A 21,821-nucleotide genomic window follows, 5' to 3' on the forward strand; every position below is an offset into this window, starting at 1 on the left:
TGTATGTAATATTTACTAAGCTACTGTAGTCTTGTTAGGTTTCAGAGTTTTGTTTTTATCTCTTGAGTCTTTTTCTCCTCCTGAGAGCACAGAAAACATTCCTCTTTGGAGCTGATGCCCATGTTCTTGCATGTGGTGGCTGGCAACAGTCAAGTTCTGAGTAACATACCTAGGGGCTAAAACAAGGCAGTTTGCGCGTGCAAATATGGAGAGACACACACACATACACCTTACACGTACACCTTAGTTTTAGGAAGGGAGGAGTTTGATTGCTGTTTTGCCTTTCCATTTGAATACTAGGTCTTACAAAAATAAATTATTGATGGGGATATGCTTTCTAACCTCTAATCCAGTGGTGCCTGACATAAGGTCACCTTTTCCAGTAGCTTCTGGAGAACAACTGGATTTTAACACGTCAGCATATAGGTTGTCTGCCAACGCAAAATAATGCCATTGGCGAAAGTAAAAGAGTCTGATTGCCTGATTCCAAACCTTTTTATGTATTTCATATATGTGTTTACACCAGAAGTCCATGGACAAGGTAATCATCTTATTTTAAGGCAGGCTTACAAGAAACAACTGAGAGAACAATTTAGAGGGCTAGTTAGATTAAATACATTGTGTGGAAAAACGTATGTTAAATACAAGCTAAATATGTTTGTCTCGCAGTGCCCTCTGATGGTGATGAGTTTCCATTTAAGCCTGATCTTAGAAAGAATGTTTCTTGGTGGTGCATGCAAGATCAAACCAAAAGAAGGAACTAGCAATAGAAACATCCCTGCTGAGCTAGGGCATTAATATAGAGTGCAGAGTACTGGTGTAATGTGGTTGTATTTGTTGGTCCTGCTTAGGTGGGCCACTGCATGCTCTGCCTTCTGGGTGGCCTTTAAGATTGGCCACTAGGTGAACGCATTGCAGTAGACCAGTCTAGAAGTGACAAATGAAGGGTTCACAGTTGCTAGTTCTGTGTCGGGTGTAGCTGGCATTAGCATAATTGTTTATATTGTGATGCCTATATCTTGGTACAGGAAAAAGAAAGAAATGTACTTTTTTTTAAATGAAAGTTTAAAATATGCACATTTTAAAATGCAGCAAAAATTTTGAAAACATCCTGAAATTTTGGGAGTCTGACATTTCATGCCTGTGACTTTTTGAAGTTTGAGCAGTTTTTCTTTTGGGGAGAGGGAGGTGTTCTGGATTTGTTTTTATGAGAGGAAGTACATACAGGGTAAGGCTATTAATTGTGTGGCACTGTGACGTTAACAGTCTCCTTCATGCTACTTGATCTGTCAGCAAACAAAAACAGTCCATGCGTGTGACAAATCGGTGGTGATGGAGAATGGCCCATTTTGATATTTTTTGGGGGGATTTCATAGCAGATGCTCTTCACGATGTTATGAAATGACTTTTCAGTCCCTTAAAACTGTTACATAACATCCTCCCCCCCAAAAAAAGAAAAAAAAAACTGGACAAAGCTGAACTCTTTAGAGAGACCTCCTTAGATGCCAAGACCCCAATCTTGCAAATGTGCATGGGACTATCTGTATGTGTAAATTTAAGCTTTTGTTTAAGTGTTTGCAGAATTGATACCCATGCTTAAAGTCAGTGTTTTGTTTTTATTTAAGTTGTGTTTGTTTATAGGGTGGGGGATGGTGGTTGCTATTTGTATATATTTAGAGAGCAAGGTGTGGGGTAGTTTTTTTTCCCCCCTAGAGTTTTAGAGAACCTCACTTTGAACAGAGATCAAGCATGAATAGTTTCAGAGCAAAACATAATTATTTTGTAAAGTTGTAAGTGTATGAAACTGGAGGAGAAATTAAGGTCAGATCTCTAATAGGAATGCTTTGACAGTGTAGGTATACCAATATATTGCACTTGTAAAGCACTCCTAGTGCGGAGGCAGCTTATACTGGCAAAACTGCGCTTTTGTCGGCATAGCTTATTCTACCCCCCCAAGCAAAAAAAGCTATTCTTGCAAAAATGAAGTTTTGCTGGTACAACTGCATCTATACTAGGGGCTTTTGCTGACACTGCTGTCAGTCACAGATCACACCCCTGACCAAGACAACTACACCGGCAAAATTTTGTACTGTAGATCTGGCCTTAATATATGGTTGCAAACTTTCTGTCTCCTAGCCAAAATTAAATGATAGCTAACAAATCTCTAGAGATTGTTTGGCCACTATGTTTGGAAGAAAAATAATACTTACACTTTTTCTCTTAACAATATATGGAGATTCTTAGGTACGCTTATAAAATCTATTCCTAAGTTAAGAGCATAATATATTTTTAATTATAATATCTTTCTTAATAAACTACATTTGTTTCAAGAAACTGCTGGCTGAATGGAACTAAGTGACCTGCGCTCCCATGTGTGGCTTATGTGCTTGAATGAAGATCAGGCCTGGAGCCCTAGTTTCTTTCCATGTTATTTCATAGTACTGTATTTCTTAAGAGCTGAATGATATGAGCTCATTTATAGAACCCTTTAGTCTCGAAAAATAAAACTGATCCATGAAGCCACTTGGGTCTTTTCAGTTGTTTCTTGCAAGCTTGCCTTAAATTAGGATGATTAGCTTGACCAATGTGCGGTTGGTTTTTATGTGTGCATTTGGCAAATGAAATTTACCAGTAGGCCATAATTACTCAGGAAACTTGAAAAACAAAGTTATTCTATCTGTAGAACCCGAACAAAAACAAGTAATATAGAAATCATAACACTCACCCCAAAGTTGGTGGTCTTAATGCAAAAGAACTTTGACTTTTTCAGTTACATGTATTGCTGAGAGGATTTTTTTAAAAAAAAATCACTGAATTATTGGCATCCTTTTTCAACTAATCTATTAAGTGAATTTAAAGCAAAATAGGCATTTCATGCCATGAAAACTAAGTGAAAAACCCTTCAAAACAAATGTGTAAAACTGTAGGCATTAAGTGGTGACTTTCTTCATTGCATGCATCACAAACGTGGAGTTGGATACCTGTGTTCATGTTTCTTTCTTTTATTAACATTAAGGGCCATGGCCATGTCTGCATTGAATTAACAATTCTTACTTGGAATCATTAACACACAGCATGTTTAAGCAGTGTATTCCAGTTAGTAATTGTATTGTGTATCTTTAATGTGTGAGTTTTGTGGACTATGACTACCCATTTATGTGCTTGGAGGAATGCAATTCCAAATGACTGAAAAGGGGGCAATTGCTAGTAAAATAGAAAGACTTTCTGGCCTAATTTTCAGAGATGCTGAGCAGCAGCAGCTCCCATTGATTTCAACAAGAGTTGTGATTGCTCTCTGCCCCTCCAAAAATCAGGCCATATTATCCTAAATGCATTGTCTTGGGCCAGCTACCTTCCTCTTGATGGTTCATCTTAATTTCAAATACTCACTTAGGAAGCTCTGCAGCTTTACTGCTGTTTTGTTCACAAGGAATGTTTCCTTTGGCCAAATCTCATATCTGAAGTTACTGTGGTGCTTACTGAGAGTTAAGGAACTCTCTTCTTCCAGTTTATCCAGTGAAAGAAGGTGCAACAAGAGAAGAGTTCAGTTTTCACCTTGTGTGTTGATTTAGAGTCCTAGTTATGAAAAGAAAATGTCCTCTAACAGTATTTTAAAATCAGCCTGGTGACCCCACTAGTATTACACTCTGCTTCTGAGCAGAAGAGCGTTTTTTGAATTGCCACTCCACAGGTCTCATGGTTGAGATTTGATGTGGAGGCAACATTCTTCCTCCAGGGAAGTGTGAAAATCTGCCACTCTTTGCATATCCAATAGTAACATGCATAGGCATAACCTTGCTTGACCAGGAGAATAGTTTTCTTTCATTAAAAAATGAAAAGCCAACCGTTACGACGTGTGGTGTTAGTGGGTTGCATTTTGTACCTTTCTTCAAATAATCTAGAGAAAAGGAGAAAACAAATCTTTCTGCTCCGATCTGGATGCATCATGAGTTATGACAGTCATAATAGATGGGTCTTTGCTTGGAATAATTAGAAGTCTAAAGTAATTTGGGGGATCCTACCCTGATGCTATTTGTCACAGAGACCAAGAAGCAGAGGTTTTTCTTTTTAAAGGAAAAGGTGCTCCAGACCAAACAAGATAAAAAATAAATAAAATTAACCTTCCCCAATATGGGGACAAAAGAATAGCAAGAAAATTAGCATAAATATTTGGCCCAGAAGTGCTATGAGGTTTACTAATCAGGTCTGGCTTAAGGTCCTCACTCCAAAGCGTTGTGGGCCAGCCTCACTTTCTCCTGAGGGTTCCTGCTCATTTCCTTGTTTCCCGTCTCAGGTTCTTGGTGATTTACCAGTTTGCTGCACCTGTGATGTAATCAAGGATGGGCTAGTTGACTAGCTAGCTGTAGCCAGGCAACCACCAGTTCCCACATCAGCTTGTTATATTTGCCTATTAGGTTTTTTTTTTTTAAGCACTGGTCTATATGGGTGATATTCAAACCAATGCAGTTCCTCAGTGTATGTGGGCTGCACAGGTATATTATGGGGATTATATGAGGTAAACTGCACCAGTTCATCTACCCTGGAGATATGCATTGGTAGGGTTGCCAGGTGTCTGGTTTTCAACTGGAACGCCTGGTCGAAAAGGGACCCTGGTGGCGGTGCTGACTGGGCCGTTAAAAGTCAGGTCAGTGGTGCTGCGGGGTTAAGGTGGGCTAGTTCCTACCTGTCCTGGCTCTGCGCTGCACCCCGGAAGTGGCCAGCAGGTCTGGCTCCTAGGCGAGGGGGCCACGGGGAACTGTGGCCAATGGGAGCTGGAGGGGCAGTGCCTGCGGGCCAGAGTGGTGCACGGAGACCCTTGCCCCCCCCGCCGAGGAGCCGGACCTGCAGGCCGTTTCCGGGGTGCAGCATGGTGCCAGGACAGGTAGGGACTAGCCTGTCTTAGCCCCGCTGTGCCACTGAGTGGGATTCGCCCAAGGTAAGCCTGTGCCCTTGTCCCAGCCCGGAACCCCCACCTGCACCCAAACCCCTCATCCCTGGCCCCACCCCTGAGCCGCACCCCCACACCAGAGCCTTCACTCCCTCCTGTACCTCAACCCACAGCCCCCTCCAACACTCTGAATTCCTCAGTCCCAGTCTGGAGCCCACTCCTGCACCCCAAACCCTTCATCCCTGGCCCTTCCTCAGAGCCCATACCCCCAGCCGGAGTCCTCACCCCCTCCCGCACCCAACCCCCATGCCCCAGCCCAGTGAAAGTGAGCGAGGGTGGGGGAGAGCGAGCCACTGAGGGAGGGGGAAAGTCATGAGTGGGGACGGGGCCTCAGGGAAGAGGTTGGACAGGGGCAGGGCCTCAGGGAAGGGCAGGGCTAGGGTGTTCGGTTTTGTGCCATTAGAAAGTTGGCAGCCCTATGCATTGGTAGAGATAAACTGATACCAATATTTCCTTGTGTGGGGAGTCTCTTAATTCTGGGGGATAAACAGAGAGAGAGAAAACACTGCCTCAGTACAGAAGAAAGAAAACAAAATAATTTACTGTCTTTCACACTCCATGTCATACTCCCATTCATACCACTCAGGAATATTCAGTGCAGGAAATAATTCCTTCTTGGGAAAGACAACACCAAAAATAATCCAGTTTCTTAAAGTGGCAGGCTACCCTGAGAACAAGAAGATTTCCTAGTGTAACCATAACGTCTATTAGGCCCTGCTCAGGATTAGGGTCCTTATTGTACTAGGGAGTATACAAGCACAAAATAAAAACAGTCCCTGCCCTTAAAAGCTGACTGATGGTGAATGTCATGGACTTGAGTAACCTGTGTTCCTAAATGGCCCCTCCCGCGCACTCTCCCACTTCTTTCTCTGGGAAAGGATTATTGCAGGATTAGGCTCTTAGATTGAGAGCTCTACAGACAAACACTTTGGTGTGCATTGCTTACCATGCCATGAACTGTCCCATTTTTAGATTCACTGAGGTTGTGTGTTCTTAAATTACTTGCTGAATTAGGGGCAGTGTGTGTAGCACTTGCTGTTGCGAAGTCTGACTGACCTAGTGAGTCGACAGTGGGGCAGTTCACTGTAGTGAGCACTACATACAGTAAAAAGTGATTGTGGGATTGCAGCTTCAATGGGAGTACTTATCTACTTAAGGTTAAGTATGTGCTCAAGGGATTTTGCCTTAAGGACTAGCTTTTTCTCACCTTATTCATGTATAGTCTCACTCTGTTCAGTATTCTGCTACCTTCCATGGGAAGGTGAACGTGATTTGATTTTAAGTTAGATGTGATGTACAAGGACACTGACAAGTGCGTGAGGGTGGAAAAGAGATGGGGGAAATATACATAGTATAAGGTAGCCTGTTTTTGTAGTGTGTATATAATTGTCTGCTTTATTTGGGATTTTGTTTTCTATTCTTTATTTCTAACTCTTAAACATGTTTGTTAATGTGGCACAGGCACACAACTAAGTGCTGAAAAGAGGGGTGAAAGAGTGGGCTGTGAGAAGGGGTTTGAAGGTGGTATTATCATGCACATGCTAAATAGTAATTCATATGAGACAAACCTGTCCATAAAAATATCTGATCTCTTCCAATTTCTTTTGCCAAAGTTTTTCAGGGAAATAGGAGTGTAAGTATCATTTTAAAATGATATACACATTTACAGAGATTCTGCCTTAAAGTGCTTCTATGCTCTCTGCTTTGGTGTTCAGCTCAAAACGTTGCTATAAGGACAATTGTCCATGAAGTAGTTTCTATGGCCGTGTTTCTGAAATGCGGCCACCGTGATCACATGCAGCCACCAGGGGCTTTTCTTGCAGCCACAGCCTCCTGGGCTGTGATGGGGCCGGGGGACAAAGTAGTGGCCCCTCCCTGTTGCTCCTGGATGCCACCGCCTTGATGTTGGTTGCTGGGGCTGCCATCAGGGGTTGGGTCCTGTCCCCCCCTCTGGAGACATCTGGGTCACAATGCCGGAGAAGCAGGCAGTCAGTGAGTTCCTCACCTTCCCAGAGGCAGTTGGGCTCATGCTTTGGGCTTCAGCCCTGGGTTGGTGGGGTGGCGGGCTCCGTCTGCACAACTTCGGGCTCTGTCCCCAGGCCCTGTTCCCCAGCTATGGGGCTTCAGGCTCCAGCCCCCTGTTGCCTCACCTGGCCCTCCATTCAGGGCTTAATTTGTCCCCAGGCTTGCCAGGGCTTAATAATTGATATTAACAAACATAGAAGTATCACTTTTCACAACAGACTTACTAGCTAGCAGTAAATAAATTACAATGATTTGGATGTGTATATGTGCATATTTATTTGTTTTTCCTAAAGCTCATTAAAGTATTTTAGGAAAAAGTATGAGAACAGAATACCAAAATATTTGTCCTGAGAACCCTTGGTATCACAACTTGTACTTATCCTCTATAGCAGTGGTTCCCAAAATTTTTCCGCTGCTTGTGCAGGGAAAGCCCCTGGTGGGCCAGGCCGGTTGTTTACAGTACTTCCCTCAGCAGCCAGTACTTCCCTTGGCCCGCACCGCTTCTATCAGCCCCCATTGGCCTGGAGCAGCAAACCGCGGCCACTGGGAGCCGCGATCAGCCGAACCTGCGGTCTCGGCAGGTAAACAAACCGGCCTGGCCCACCAGGGGCTTTCCCTGCACAAGCAGCGGAACAAGTTTGGGAACCACTGCTCTATAGTATCTCTCTCTCTCTCTCTTTTTTTTTTTTAAACTAGTGATGCCACAAATGTTAAGTTATGTAGCAAAAATGGAGAATAAGGTCATTTTATCGTGAGTCTCTTACAGACGAGAAACGTGAAACTTTTTGAACTCTGTAACATCAGTGATAAAATGTAAATGTGATTCTTTTCCCCCCCGTTTTTTCCCCTCAAATCTAATTATACCATCTCTCATTAGTGGTCAAACTCTGCCTATTTGAAGGTGGCATAGAACTGTCATAAGTGCCAATTTGTGCTAGAAAAGTTTAAATATTTAAAAATGGCAAAATGTGATCTGCTGGATAGGCCATTAAATGTGATATGTAAAGGTATATAATATTGGCTTAACCCAGAAGCAACCCATGGTAGGGACACAGGGTCATGTACCCCCCCAGCACCCCGATTTGCTGCTTGGCTTGTATTGAGTATGCTCACATGGAATGAGCATGTTCAATAACCTCTGCTAAAGTTATTGCCCTCTCTGCCCTCTCCCCCAACCCCCACTCCCAATATTGGCAGGTACGGGTCATCTCTGCTATAACCAGCTAAAAGCTGTTTTTAAATTCCTTTTGAGTCAGTCCAGGTCTGATGTAAATGAAGTTCCTAGTTATTTGAACTTGTATACATAATTCTGCATTTTACATGGAGCATAAAGCTGGTAATGGTGATAACCAAATGGGAACAACTAATAAAGTTTAAACAGCTGTTCTGTATTGTAGTGTTGTTTGCTGTAAGATAACAAATGTCCCCATAGTGCCATGATAAGGAAGTGCATCTTATATTCACATTGGCGAAGGCTGGCAGGAAATTTTTCAGACACAAAATTCACACAATACGTTCACTGGTTGCACCTTCTACATATCTAAGATTGAGTTCTAGATTCCTTCTTAGAGTACCTCCCTTTGCAGTTACTTGTAATGTTCTCAAATTCCTTTTGGATGAAACTTTGGTCCAGGGCAACCATAGAAAGATGAAATTGGTTCTGAAGGTTTAAGCAAAATTGTATGAGTCACTTCTGAATTATGCAGGTATGCGGACTCCATCCCTATTGTGGTTCAAGGAACTACTTGTCTTTGGCAAAACTTGTAAACTCCCACAAGATGGATAACTCCAGTTTATTTCTTTTAAATCACGGAAATTAAATGCTAGAAACTAGCGTTAATGTTACTTGAATAAGCAATAAAGTGTTCAGTTTGAGGGGTGGGAGAGGTGGTGCAAACTCTATTCCTATATGTAATTGTGAAAATTCAGAGTAATACTATCTCAGGGATATAACAGTTTTTCCAAATAACTTTTAATTTTGGAAATTCCTGGGGAGTGTTCATAAGGGCTTGATTTCTCATTTTTAAGATTACACCAATACTCATTTTAGAATTTTTTTTATATCAAAAGATGCATAAACCTATGTTGGTGGTTTTTCTTTTGGTAACATAATCCCGATTGGTTATAGCTTTTTCCCCCTTTATCCTTTAGAAGGATGTATATGGCTGAGTAGTTGGTCTGAGAAACCACAGTAATCAGGATCTTGTTAATTAAGGAAGTTATGAAAACTACTTTCCAAGGATGGAAAGAGAGAGGGAAAAGTGAATTTAATTACAGTGAGCACTGGCAGTTTTAGAACCCATTAGGTGCAAACTATCAACATGTATGTGTGCGCCACTGTGAAGTCAAATCTAGAGACATAGGAAAGACTAAGGCCTTGTCTACACTACACAGTTTTGTCAGGAAAAGTCAGCTTTTGTTGACAAAACAGTGGAGGTATACACACCGAAATGCTCCTCCCGCCGATGTAACTCCCCTGCTATGCCGACATCTTTAAACCACCTCAGTGAGAGGTGTAGGGCTTATGTCAGTGTAGTTAGGGCGATGCAGTGTTTGTGTAGACTCTGCATTCCTTACATTGGATGTTGGCTGTTATTACAGCAGTGAAATTGACAAGAAAGCTGGGCAGCTCTACCCAGCTGCCCCCCACTCTCCTAGAGAACTGGGTGGCTGGACCCTGCTCCTAGCTGGGAGCTGACACAAGAAGCCTGGGTGGCTGGACCCCACTTCCAGGTCGGAGCCTGTGGGGAAGTCGGGCTTCTGGCAGGGAGCTACCAGCGGGGCTGAGAGACTGGGCTCTCAGTTTCCATATTGCCCTTCTAAGGCTATGTCTACACTAGCACTTTTGTCAACAAAACTTTTGTTGGTCAGAGTTGTGAAGAAAACACCCCTGACCAACATAACTTTCACCGACAAAAGCACCGGTGTAGACTCTCCCACCAACATAGTTACTGCTGCTGGTTGGGAGGTGGCTTATTTACAGTAGGACCTCAGAGTTACGAACACCAAAGTTACGAACTGACTGGTCAACCACACACCTCATTTGGAATTGAAAGTACGCAGTCAGGCAGCAGCAGTGAGAGCGGGGGGGAAAAAAAAGGAAAACACAGTACAGTACCTTGTTAAACATAAGCCACTATATTAAAAAAAAGGAAAGTTTAAAAAAAATTGACCATATAAGGAAACTTTCTGTGCTTGTTTCATGTAAATTAAGATGGTTAAAAGCAGCATTTTCCTTCTGCATAGTAAAGTTTCAAAGCTGTATTAAGTCACTGTTCAGTTGTATACTTTTGAAAGAACAACCATAATGTTTTGTTCAGAGTTATGAACATCTCAGAGTTACGAACAACCTCCATTCCCGAGGTGTTCGTAACTCTGAGGTTCCTACTGTATGCTGGCGGGAGAGCGCTCTCCCACCAGCATAGAGTGGCTACACAAGAGACCTTACAGCGGTTCAGGTAATTGGTCCTGCTTTGAGCAGGGGGTTGGACTAGTAGACCTCCTGAGGTCCCTTCCAACCCTGATATTCTATGATTCAGCTGTGCCGCTGCAAGGTCCGTACTGTAGACATAGCCTTAGAAAACTGTTTTTAGTGGCAGAGGGAAAGGTTAGTGCATGAATATAGTCAAGCCTGTTACAGACTGCATGTGGTCAGTGGTTTGGCTGAATGTAGGTGGCTCACTTCCTGTCACTGTTTGAAAGTATAGGGCTTTGTTTGTGTGTATGTCATGAGTAGAGAGCTGTTAAAAATGAGACTGTTCTTCTTATGTTGTTTTTGTGCACCTATTCAGCAGTTGCTGTGCTTTAGTAATTCATTTTCAGTGTGTAGTTCAGGTATTGAAAAGCAATTGAGCACTGTTAGCATCAAAATGAGTAACGAAAAGGTTTTGAAGAGTACTGTTACTTTGACATAGAAACTGTTCCTGCTGACAGCATTATTTTATAAAGAGATGCTGTCAAGTATTTTACTGGGATCCATTGTCCCCTCTTTACTACACATAACTGTAGAATTGTTTTCACAGGGAGGGGAATATAGACTGTTTTTCTCTTAATCTTTAAGGTTTAACATGTATTTTAAATTTAATATTGTCACAGAACAATTTGAAAAACACAAAGCCCAATATAACTTTTATTACAACTTTTTACTTTTCTCTTGTTTAAGTACCCTCTTAGAATCTTGAAAATGGCATTTTTCTTTACCGGTTTGTCTTTTTACCTATTTGATTTCTCCCTCCTTTCTTCCCCATTGTGTCTAACAGAGCTTGAAATTAACATAGGTTTTTTTGTTTACTTGCTAAGGTCCAAGCATCATAGAAAATGCCAGCAGAGCTCTGGGAATAGTTAATTTTCTAGCTGCTGCTGCTGCAGAGGGAGTATAAGGACCCAACGGATTCTTGTTTAACAGAAATAGTACTACTTTGATTGTAATTTCAAAAAACTCTGTGACAGAGCAGTAGTTTTTATTTTATTTCTTTTAATCCCCTTTCACCATAGTTGTATTTAATCCTGAAAAAAACCTGTCTGCCATCTTCATGGAGGAAAGATGACTGCATTCAGAAGTGGGTGAAGTAATCTCTCTGTGCACAAAACCCAGTTCTGCAAGGGGCTGAGTACTTCTTGCCATAAGAGTTGACGGCACTGATCACCTTTCATGGAAGCAATCAAGACCCTAAAGGATCAGACCTATAGTCTGGAAAGATTATGGCATGCTTTCATAGAATCATCATAGAATATCAGGGTTGGAAGGGACCTCAGGAGGTAATCTAGTCCAACCCCCTGCTCAAAGCAGGACCAATCCCCAACTAAATCATCCCAGCCAGGGCTTTATCAGACCTGACCTTAACCTCAAAGGAAGGAGATTCCACCACCTCCCTAGGTAACCCATTCCAGTGCTTGACCACCTTCCTAGTGAAAAAGTTTTTCCTAATATCCAACCTAAACCTCCCCCACTGCAACTTGAGACCATTACTCAGTGTTCTGTCATCTGCTACCACTGAGAACAGTCTAGCTCTATCCTCTTTTTGGAACCCCAATTCAGGTAGCTGAAAGCACCTATCAAATCCCGCCTCATTCTTCTCTTCTGCAGACTAAATAATCCCAGTTCCCTCATCCTTGCCTCATAAATCATGTGGTCTAGCCCCCTAATCATTTTTGTTGCCCTCCACTGGACTCTTTCCAATTTTTCCACATCCTTCTCGTAGTGTAGGGCCCCAGACTGGACACACTACTCCAGATGAGGCCTCACCAATTCCGAATAGAGGGGAATGATCATGTCCCTCGATCCGCTGGCAGTGTTCCTACTTATACAGCCCAAAATGCCATTAGCCTTCTTGGCAACAAGGGCACACTGTTGACTCATATCCAGCTTCTCAGCCACTGTAACCCTTAGGTCCTTTTCTGCCGAAGTGCTGCCTCGCCACTCGGTCCCTAGTCTGTAGCAGCGCATAGGATTCTTCCGTCCTAAGTGCAGGACTCTGCACTTGTCCTTGTTGAACCTCATCAGATTTCTTTTGGCCCAATCCTCTAATTTGTCTAGGTCCCTCTGTATCCTATCCCTACCCTCCAACATATCTACCACTCCGCCCAGTTTAATGTCATCTGTGAACTTGCTGAGGGTGAAATCCACGCCATCCTCCAGATCATTTATGAAGATATTGAACAAAACAGGCCCCAGGACCGACCCTTGGGGCATTCTGCTTGATACTGGCTGCCAACTGGACATGGACCCATTGATCACTACCTGTTGAGCCCGATGATCTAGCCAGCTTTCTATCCACCTTATAATCCATTCATCCAGCCCATACTACATTAACTTGCTGGCAAGAATACTGTGGGAGATACAAGCTTTGCTAAAGTCAAGGAATAACACGTCCACTGCTTTCCCCTCATCCACAGAGCCAGTTATCTCCTCATAGAAAGCAATTAGGTTAGTCAGGCATGACTAACCTAATTGGAATCTTTGGATGAAAAGAATTATATAAATTAACAGGGTTATTTCCCCCGCCCCCAATCAGTCTCTTTAATCTGCTTCTTAATGTGTATCTCACCATCAGTGTTCCCAGAATAGAAAGTTGGGTAGCAATCCTGCAAATCCTAATCCCAGAAACAGTCCTGTTGGAGTCAATGATTCTACTTGTGTGAAAATGGGTTGCAGATTTTGTTAAGAATGTTTGCTACCCACAAAAACAATTATGGAACATTATTTGAAACATAAAATAAAGAGTTCTTGAAATCTTCAATGTGCAAATGTTTGCAACATTCTTCAAGTTAAAGTTTTTTTTAAATAGAAGTAATTATAAACTTGTATTTACAAACTGTGCATTCAGAAAAGTGAGTAAAGGCATGTCTAGACTTGGGAAATAGATTGCACTGTAAAACATGTTAGTTAACATGTATTAGCAGATTATTAAACACAGTCTGTTTTCCCAGTCTAGCCTAGTCCTTCCAGGCTGCAGAACAAAGAGTGCTAATGACCAGTAGTTCTTTTTAAGCACATTTGGTGTTGATATTTGGTAGAGTTACTTGAAACGTTATGTACATATGTGTATGAAACCCAACATAAGTGAAAACGGTGGGAGAATCTGTTTAAGGAGACTATCAGTGTTTTAGAGTAGCAGCCGTGATAGTCTGTATTCGCAAAAAGAAAAGGAGTACTTGTGGCACCTTAGAGACTAACAAATTTATTTGAGCATAAGCTTTCGTGAGCTACAGCTCACTTCATTGGATGCATTCAGTGTTTTATCATCAGATGTTACAAAAGTTCATATTAACTTATATTCGTATGTAACATTTTCACTAACAGCATTACAACTATGTATTTTATTTTATGAATTCATAATTTCCACTCACTGTCCTGATTTTGGTTTTGGTCCAATCATTTGTTTATACCTATATTTATAGTAACAAAGGCAGTTCCACAAGAAAATACAGATGACTGCCTACTAGTATAAGTATTCATATAATAAAATTCTGCTGTATTTTTTCAGAGATACTTACGCAAACTACAATTTCTATATTAGTTGTAAAAAAATAATGTAAAATGCATTATGTGCTTATGTCCATAGTATCCATAGGTAATTATGCATAAAATTAATGGGGAAAACAAAAATAATACACATTTTAAAAAAATTTATAACTCAGCATAAAAAGTCAGAAAATGGGATCACATTGTTTTTGTATGTGTGTGCATGCAAATCTACAGATAACTACATTAATTGAGTTTTACTTTCAAGCACATAATGATGAAAGTAATAGACAGTTTTTGTGTGTAAATATGAAGTGTTTGATGTCTGGTGGCTGCAGTTTTTTCATATTGATTACCATATTTAACCAGATATATGAAATTTGATATCTTTCTTATTTAAATTTACCTTACACAAACTTTTTTTTCCATATATTTAAACATGTTGCCCAGCTGGTACCTGCTCCCCAAGATAAGGATTTGAGGGGAAAATGGTAACCAGGGAGTTTCAAAGTAAAAGAAATGAAGGGCTCAGTTCTGAGCCAGAGTTCTTATATCATAACGCACAGATATGTAGCATGGTGCTCTTGGCAATACCAAAACATGACAACTGATGAGCTTAAACCTGCTTTATTTGTTTTTAATTGGTTTCCATACAGTTATTTTGGCAAGAAAAAGGGAACTATGTGAATGCAGCAGATCTGAATACACTTGAAATAATAGGAAAACTATTCTCCCAGAATTTATCATTCATAGTAACATCAAAGTCAATCTCCAAAACTTTGCTGAACATTTGTAGTTTTGTCTTTTTAAATGTAATTACAAGTCAGTGAAATTTAATTACTTAAAATTGTGTAGCTTGGACCATATTTTTAATATAAAATCCAGAGAAGTCTGTATAGAACTTCAGTTACAAATTAAGTGGTTTGGAGGGCTGTTTTTTCTAAATAGGTTTAGATGACTCCAGTTTGCCTTACCCTTATCTTGTGCAAACATAAAATGTGATGATATCTTAATGTTTAAACAATTGTTAATGATATATTATTAAGTTGTTACAAATACATTTTGGAGGGAATTTGCAGTAAATGATAGTTGTCAAATTCTGGTATTGGTGAAGAAACCAAGGAGTGGTAGAAGACTAGTGGTGGTTTAGGGATGCTGGCCTGGCAGAAGGATGGAGTTGGCTAACAAATTAAGTAGAGGCTGCCATGTTCATTTAAATATCTAAAGTTTTTCTGTGAGCTGTATTTCAGTTTGTATTTTTTGTCCTATTGTTGTGGAAATACAGTGATTAATGCCATGTCTGAATATTTGATGTTTTGATTGTAGAAGTTGGAGACCTGAGGGAGCTGCAGACCTTGGACATTTCAACCAATCGTTTGATAGCTTTACCTGAAAGGCTACATATGTGCCTTTCTCTGCAGTACCTGAGTGCTGATGGGAATTATCTGTGGTGTGTCCCCCGCCACCTCTGCCAACTCCCTAGCCTCAACGAGCTGTCCATGGCTGGAAACTGTCTTGCATTTCTGCCACTTGGTGAGTGACTGCCTTCCTTAGACAGCAGGGGGAAGATAGAAAAGAAAACAAGCATTGTAAAAGCCTCATTCTAACAAGTAGTGCTTTTGATCCATGATGTTTTATGCACAACCTCTGAATTATGGAAGCTAACACAGTGATCTGATTCTTGGGAAACTTGTTAGTAAATGGAAAAACAAATTAACTGTCTTAAGATTGTGGTTTCATGCCTGTTCAAAATGTTAGGACAGAGCAGTTCAGCTTGTTATATTTTAGCCGACTTACAAAGCAGAAGAACACTTTTTAGACTAAACTAGTCTCATGCATAAATGTAGTATGGGGCGATCTGAATCCCATTGCTTTTTGTAATGGCTTATCTCGAACAGCTAGATCTAAAATTACCACTGAATCCTCATTTAGAGGTTTAAACTTGTCATGAAAACCCAGTAACTGTAAAAGCTTCATAGCACTAGAAATGTCAGCACTGCATATCTACATATCAAGAAATGTCAGTATTACATATCTACATATCCTAAATTTTAATGTGTCCCCAGCGTAGCATCTATTTTGATGATGTTGTACATGGGGACACACCAGGATAGCTGCAGGAGCCAAGGAGGCGAAACTACAGGTGTGTGGCCTCGTGTTATGGGGAGTGGTCTATACGTTCATGCAGACATCCTGCCTGACAAAGGTCTCTGCAGACAGTCTCATTCTCCCCTGTGTAGATTATTTTTACTTTTAGTGGGCTCTGTAAGGGCCCATCTCTGCTAGAAATGAGCACATACTAGTGCTGCTTTTTCATGTGTTTCAAGTTTGGTCTCTGGAAACAAGAAAAAAGCAATCAGATTTGGTCCACTGTGTGTGAATACAGTTACGTTAACCCACACTAAAAAATTAATAAAAACTGAGGTTGCTAAAAGTGATGATTGTTTCTCAATGAATTACATGATACAGATTGAAGATACATGGCACTGACTATTTAGAATATGGAAAGGTATGTATTCTTGGAGTTTTAAGGAGCTCTTTTCAGCATTACAGCTTGATAAGTATTATATTCAGGGACACCACGTCTCTGAAATAGAGATGTCATAGGAATGGTGTAGAAATACCCTGTCGACCACATGGCATTATGAGTCAAAGAAAATAAACCCTATGATACATCAGTCAAATCCTGCTGTGCTAACTAACAAGCAAAATAACTCTTCCATCAACCAAATATTCCTCCTTCTATAAGAACTTCTTCAGAAAAGAGAGAGGTGAGATTTTTTTGTTTTGTTTTTAAGCTTTGGAGAAACAAAATGCTGTTTAAGTTGAAATGTGGAACCCTACTGGGGTCAAATTGTGTACCTTTTAAATTCAGATGTTTTCCTTATTTGTTTAATGCTTTATCTGTGAGAAAGCAATACCTTGGATCAGCCACAGATCTGTATAATGTTTGTTTCTTTAGTTAAAAAGAAGGAGGTAAGCCCCTTAGAAAATGACACACCTTGCTTTTGCTTTATATTTAAGCTCAAATTCAAAACATAGTCTGTTTTAAAAGGAACCTTTAAAATAATGGGAAACATCAAAGACGGTCAGTTGACCTTGCTCAGTAATTCTTAACAACAGGAACTCACTGTGGAACATTTGGAGATAATTTGCTATCTGTGCATGTGGAATTGAATACTAAATCCTGGAGTTAAGAGGAAAAAGCAGCACAGAATAAATAGAAATGTTTAATTCCATCCTAAAGAATCAGAAGATTTCCAAATGGTGAAGATGTGGTGAAATACAGTGGAAAAGAGGATTGCCTCACTGAAAACAAAAAAATTATTTCTGCCATTTTAGGAAAAACTTCCATATGTGTGTCAGTATACTACATGCTTGTTGAAATATTTAAAGTTTACAGGCACAATTTGGGGGGGGGGGTGTGTTTGGTGTTTGTTTTTTGTTTGTTTGTTTGTTTTTTCAGCTCTCATATCTGGTGGCTGTGTTCTGCGTGCATCCTTGCAGCCTACTTCAGTTGCACATTTTATGACATCGAACATGGTGCTTATCGAACATGGTGTGGATATAAGTGCCTCAGAAATACATGAAAGCGAAAGGGAATGATTAATACATTTTAAAAGTAAGGTCTCAACATAACATTTGTATGGAAACCTGAATGGTGACTGTTGACCTGCATGGGCATTTCATGATGCTGAATACCCAGACTCCTCAGAGTTTGACTCTAGCATGAGTTACTTGCACAACTTGAAATCATGAATAAAGGCCCGTAATTCTCTTTCCTTAAACCCTTTCCTTATGGATTTTTATATAAGGTAGCCAGTGCTGCATAACCCGCGGACATTTTGAATGATATACTCTTAAAAATTTAGATACAGCATAAAATCTGCATCTTTAATCATTTCACAACTGGACAATATACAGTGGGTGTTACTAAGCATCCTTTTATATGAATGTTTAAAAAATACCTGATTTTAAGATTTCCTTAATTAAAACTGAGTGGTATAAGCTACTTAAATTATAGAAATAAAATTTATTTTCACTGTCATCTTTGACCTGCTTAGTTTAGACTACTTGAACCATCTGTCCTTTTGTTTTTGTTGGGACACCACATAGTAGACAGCATGTAAAGGCCTGGTAATAATCTCAGCATGTGGAGTTAGTCGTGATCAGTGATACTCATTTTGATTCTTAGAACATAAGAACTGCCATATTGGGTCAGACCAAAGGTCAGTGTAGCTCAGTATCCCGTCTTCTGACGGTGGCTAATGCCAGATGCCCCAGAGGAAATGAACAGAACTGGTAATCAAGTGATCCATTCCCAGCTTCTGGCAAACAGAAGCTAGGGAAACCATCCCTGCCCATCCAGACTAATGGTCATTGATGGACCTACCCTCCATGAACTTATCTAGTTCTTTTTTGAACTCTGTTACAATCTTGGCCTTCATAATATCCTCTAGCAAGGAGTTCCACAGGTTGACTGTGCATTGTGTGGAAAAAATACTTTTTTGTTTGTTTTAAACCTGCTGCCTATTAATTTCATTTGGTGACCCCTAGTTCTTGTGTTATGAGAAGGAATAAATAACGCTTCCTTATTTACTTTCTCCACACCAGTCATGATTTTATAGACCTGTATCATAATCCCCCCTTAGTCATCTCTTTTCCAAGATGAAAAGTCCCAGTTTTATTAATCTCTCCTCATATGGCAGCCGTTCCATACCACTGATCATTTTTGTTGCCCTTTTCTGAATCTTTTCCAATTCCAATATATCTTTTTTGAGATGGGGTGACCACATCTGCACGTAGTATTCAAGATGTGGGCATACCATGGATTTATATAGAGGCAATATGATGTTTTCTGTCTTATTATCTATCCCTTTCTTAATTATTCCCAACATTCTGTTCGTTTTTTTGACTACTGCAGCTGTACATTGAGTAAATGTTTTCAGAGAACTATCCACAATTACCACTCTTTCTTGAGTGGTAACAGCTAATTTAGACCCCATCATTTTATATGTATAGTTGGGATTATGTTTTCCAATGTGCATTACTTTGCATTATCAACATTGAATTTCATCTGCCATTTTGTTTCCTAGTCACCCAGTTTTGAGAGATCCTTTTGTAGCTCTTCGTAGTCTGCTTGGGACTGGAATATCTTGAATAGAATCATAGGACTGGAAGGGACCTTGAGAGGTCATCTAGTCCAGTCCCCTACACTCATGGCAGGACTAAGTATTATCTAGACTAGGGGTGGGCAAACTTTTTGGCCCGAGGGCCACATCGGGGTGTGAAACTGTATGGAGGGCCGGGTAGGGAAGTCTGTGCCCCTCAAGCAGCCTGGCCCCCACCCCCTATCCACTCCCTGACTGCCCCCCTAAGAACCCCCGACCCATCCAACTCCCCTGCTCCTTGTCCCCTGACCGCGCCCTCCCGGGACCCCCGCTCCAACCCCCCCCCGGGATCCCACCCCCTACACAACCCCCTCTGCTCCCTGTCTCCTGACTGCCCCCCAGCCCCTATCCAGCACCACCCTCCACCTCCTGACAGGCCCCCGGGACTCCCACACCCTATTCAACCTCCCTGACCCAGAACCTCCGCCCCATCCAACCGCTCCCTGTCTCCTGACTGCCCCCCAGAACCCTCTACCCTACCCCCCAACCGCCGCATGCGCCGCGGCCACCCCGTTACGCTCGCTGCCTGCGCGGCGGCATAGCTGCAGGGGAGTGGGGGACAACAGGGGAGGGGTTGGGGACTAGCCTCCCCAGTCAGGAGCTCAAGGGCTGGGCAGGATGGTCCCACGAGCCCGATGTGGCCTGCAGGCTGTAGTTTGCCCACCTCTGATCTAGACCATTCCTGACAGGTGTTTGTCTAACCTGCTCTTAAAAATCTCCAATGATGAAGATTCCGCAACCTCCCTTGGCAATTTATTCCAGTGCTTAACCACCCCGACAGTTAGGAATTTTTTCCTAATGTTCAACCTAAACCTCCCTTGCTGCAATTTAAGCCCATTGCTTCTTGTCCTATCCTCAGAGATTAAGAAGAACAATTTTTCTTCCTTCTCCTTGTAACAACCTTTTATGTACTTGAACCCTGTTATGTCCTCCCTCAGTCTTCTCTTCTCTAAACTAAACAAACTCAATTTTTTTCAATCTTCACTCATAGGTCATGTTTTCTAGACCTTTAATAATTTTTGTTACTCTTCTCTGGACTTTCTCCAATTTGTCCACATCTTTCCTGAAATGTGGCGCCCAGAACTGGACACAATACTCTAGTTGAGGCCTAATCAGCACAGAGTAGAGTGGAAGAATTACTTACCGTGTCTTGCTTACAACACTCCTACTAATGCATCTCAGAAGGATGTTTGCTTTTTTTGCAACAGTGTTACACTGTTGACTCATAGTTAGCTTATGGTCCACTATGACCCCCAGATTCCTTTCCTCAGTACTCTTTCCTGTGCAGTCATTTCCCGTTTTGTTTGTGTGCAACGGATTATTCCTTCCTAAATGAAGTACTTTGCATTTGTCCTTATTGAATTTCATCCTATTTACTTCAGACCATTTCTCCAGTTCAGATCATTTTGAATTTTAATCTTATCATCTAAAGCACTTGCAACCCCTCCCAGCTTGGTATCGTCCGCAAACTTTATAAGTATACGCTCTATACCATTATCTAAATAATTGAAGAGTAGTTTTGTATCGTCTGCAAATTTTGCCACCTCACTGTTTACTCCTTTTTTCAGATCATTTATGAATATGTTGAATAGGACTGGTCCCAGTATAGACCCTTGGGACTATTTACCTCTCTCCATTCTGAAAACTAACCATTTATTCCTACCCTTTGTTTCCTATGTTTTAACCAGTTACCAATCCCTGAGAGGACCTTCCCTCTTACCCCGTGACAGCTTACTTTGCTTAAGAGGTTTTGGTGAGGGACCTTGTCAAAGGCTTTCTGAAAATCTTAAGTACACTATATCCACTGGATCCCCCTTTTCCACATGCTTGTTGACCCACTCAAAGAATTCTAGTAGATTCGTGAGGCATGATTTCCCTCTACAAAAACCCTATTGACTTTTCCCCAACAAATTACATTCTTAGAATGTGGCTTTTCATTTGTCAGATTACAGATAAATCCTCCTCATCTTCTCTACTCAACCAACTGTGGTTTGATTCCGTAGAACTTCTAATTTCAAGGTTCAGCCCTGGTCTACACTGCTGGGAGGGGAATCGATCTAAGTTATGCAACTTTAGCTATGTGAATAACGTAGCTGAAGTTGATGTACTTAGATCGACTTACCATGGTGTTTTCACTGTAGTGAGTAGACTGCTGCTTCCCCGTTGACTCTGCCTGCGCCTCTTGCAGTGGTGGAGTACAGGAGTCGACGGGAGTGCGCTTGGGGATCGATTTATCGCGTCTAGACTGGACGCAATAAATTGACCCCTGCTGGATCGATTGCTGCCCACCGATCCAGCGGATAGTGTAGACATACCCTTAATGTGCTACTTTCTGACTACTGGTTGATCTATACTGACTAGAGAAGGAGGCAAGTTGTTCATTCTCAGACATGCCTAGTAAAAAAGCATGCATCTGGGAGAAATTATCGTGTTTTTAAAATGTTACCACATTTTAACTAATGATTTGCAATTAATGTAGACAGTGCAGGTGTTGTCAGCCTTTCCTAGTGTTCCGAATTACACTTGATAGGACACGCACATAACTGCTACGAATTACACCTGATAGGACACGCACACAAATGCTACGAATTACACCTGATAGGACACGCTCACAAATGCTACGAATTACACCTGATAGGACACGCACACAAATGCTACGAATTACACCTGATAGGACATGCACAGTTCGAATCTAGGCTAAGGCACATAAACA

The 21,821-nt window shown here is 41.3% G+C and overlaps 1 protein-coding gene across 1 annotated transcript in view; it reads left to right on the forward strand.

Moving 5' to 3' along the window:
- Positions 1 to 21,821, forward strand: part of LRRC28 (leucine rich repeat containing 28) — an 87,152-nt gene that overhangs the window by 35,216 nt on the left and 30,115 nt on the right. Inside the window, exon 6 of the mRNA XM_073304280.2 lies at positions 15,264 to 15,470. Within this exon, the coding sequence (XP_073160381.1) occupies positions 15,264 to 15,470 (207 nt within the window). The remainder of the gene's footprint in view (positions 1 to 15,263; positions 15,471 to 21,821) is intronic.

The sequence above is a fragment of the Lepidochelys kempii genome, chromosome 10 (assembly GCF_965140285.1).
Source record: "Lepidochelys kempii isolate rLepKem1 chromosome 10, rLepKem1.hap1, whole genome shotgun sequence".
In the NCBI taxonomy this organism is placed as follows: domain Eukaryota; kingdom Metazoa; phylum Chordata; order Testudines; family Cheloniidae; genus Lepidochelys; species Lepidochelys kempii.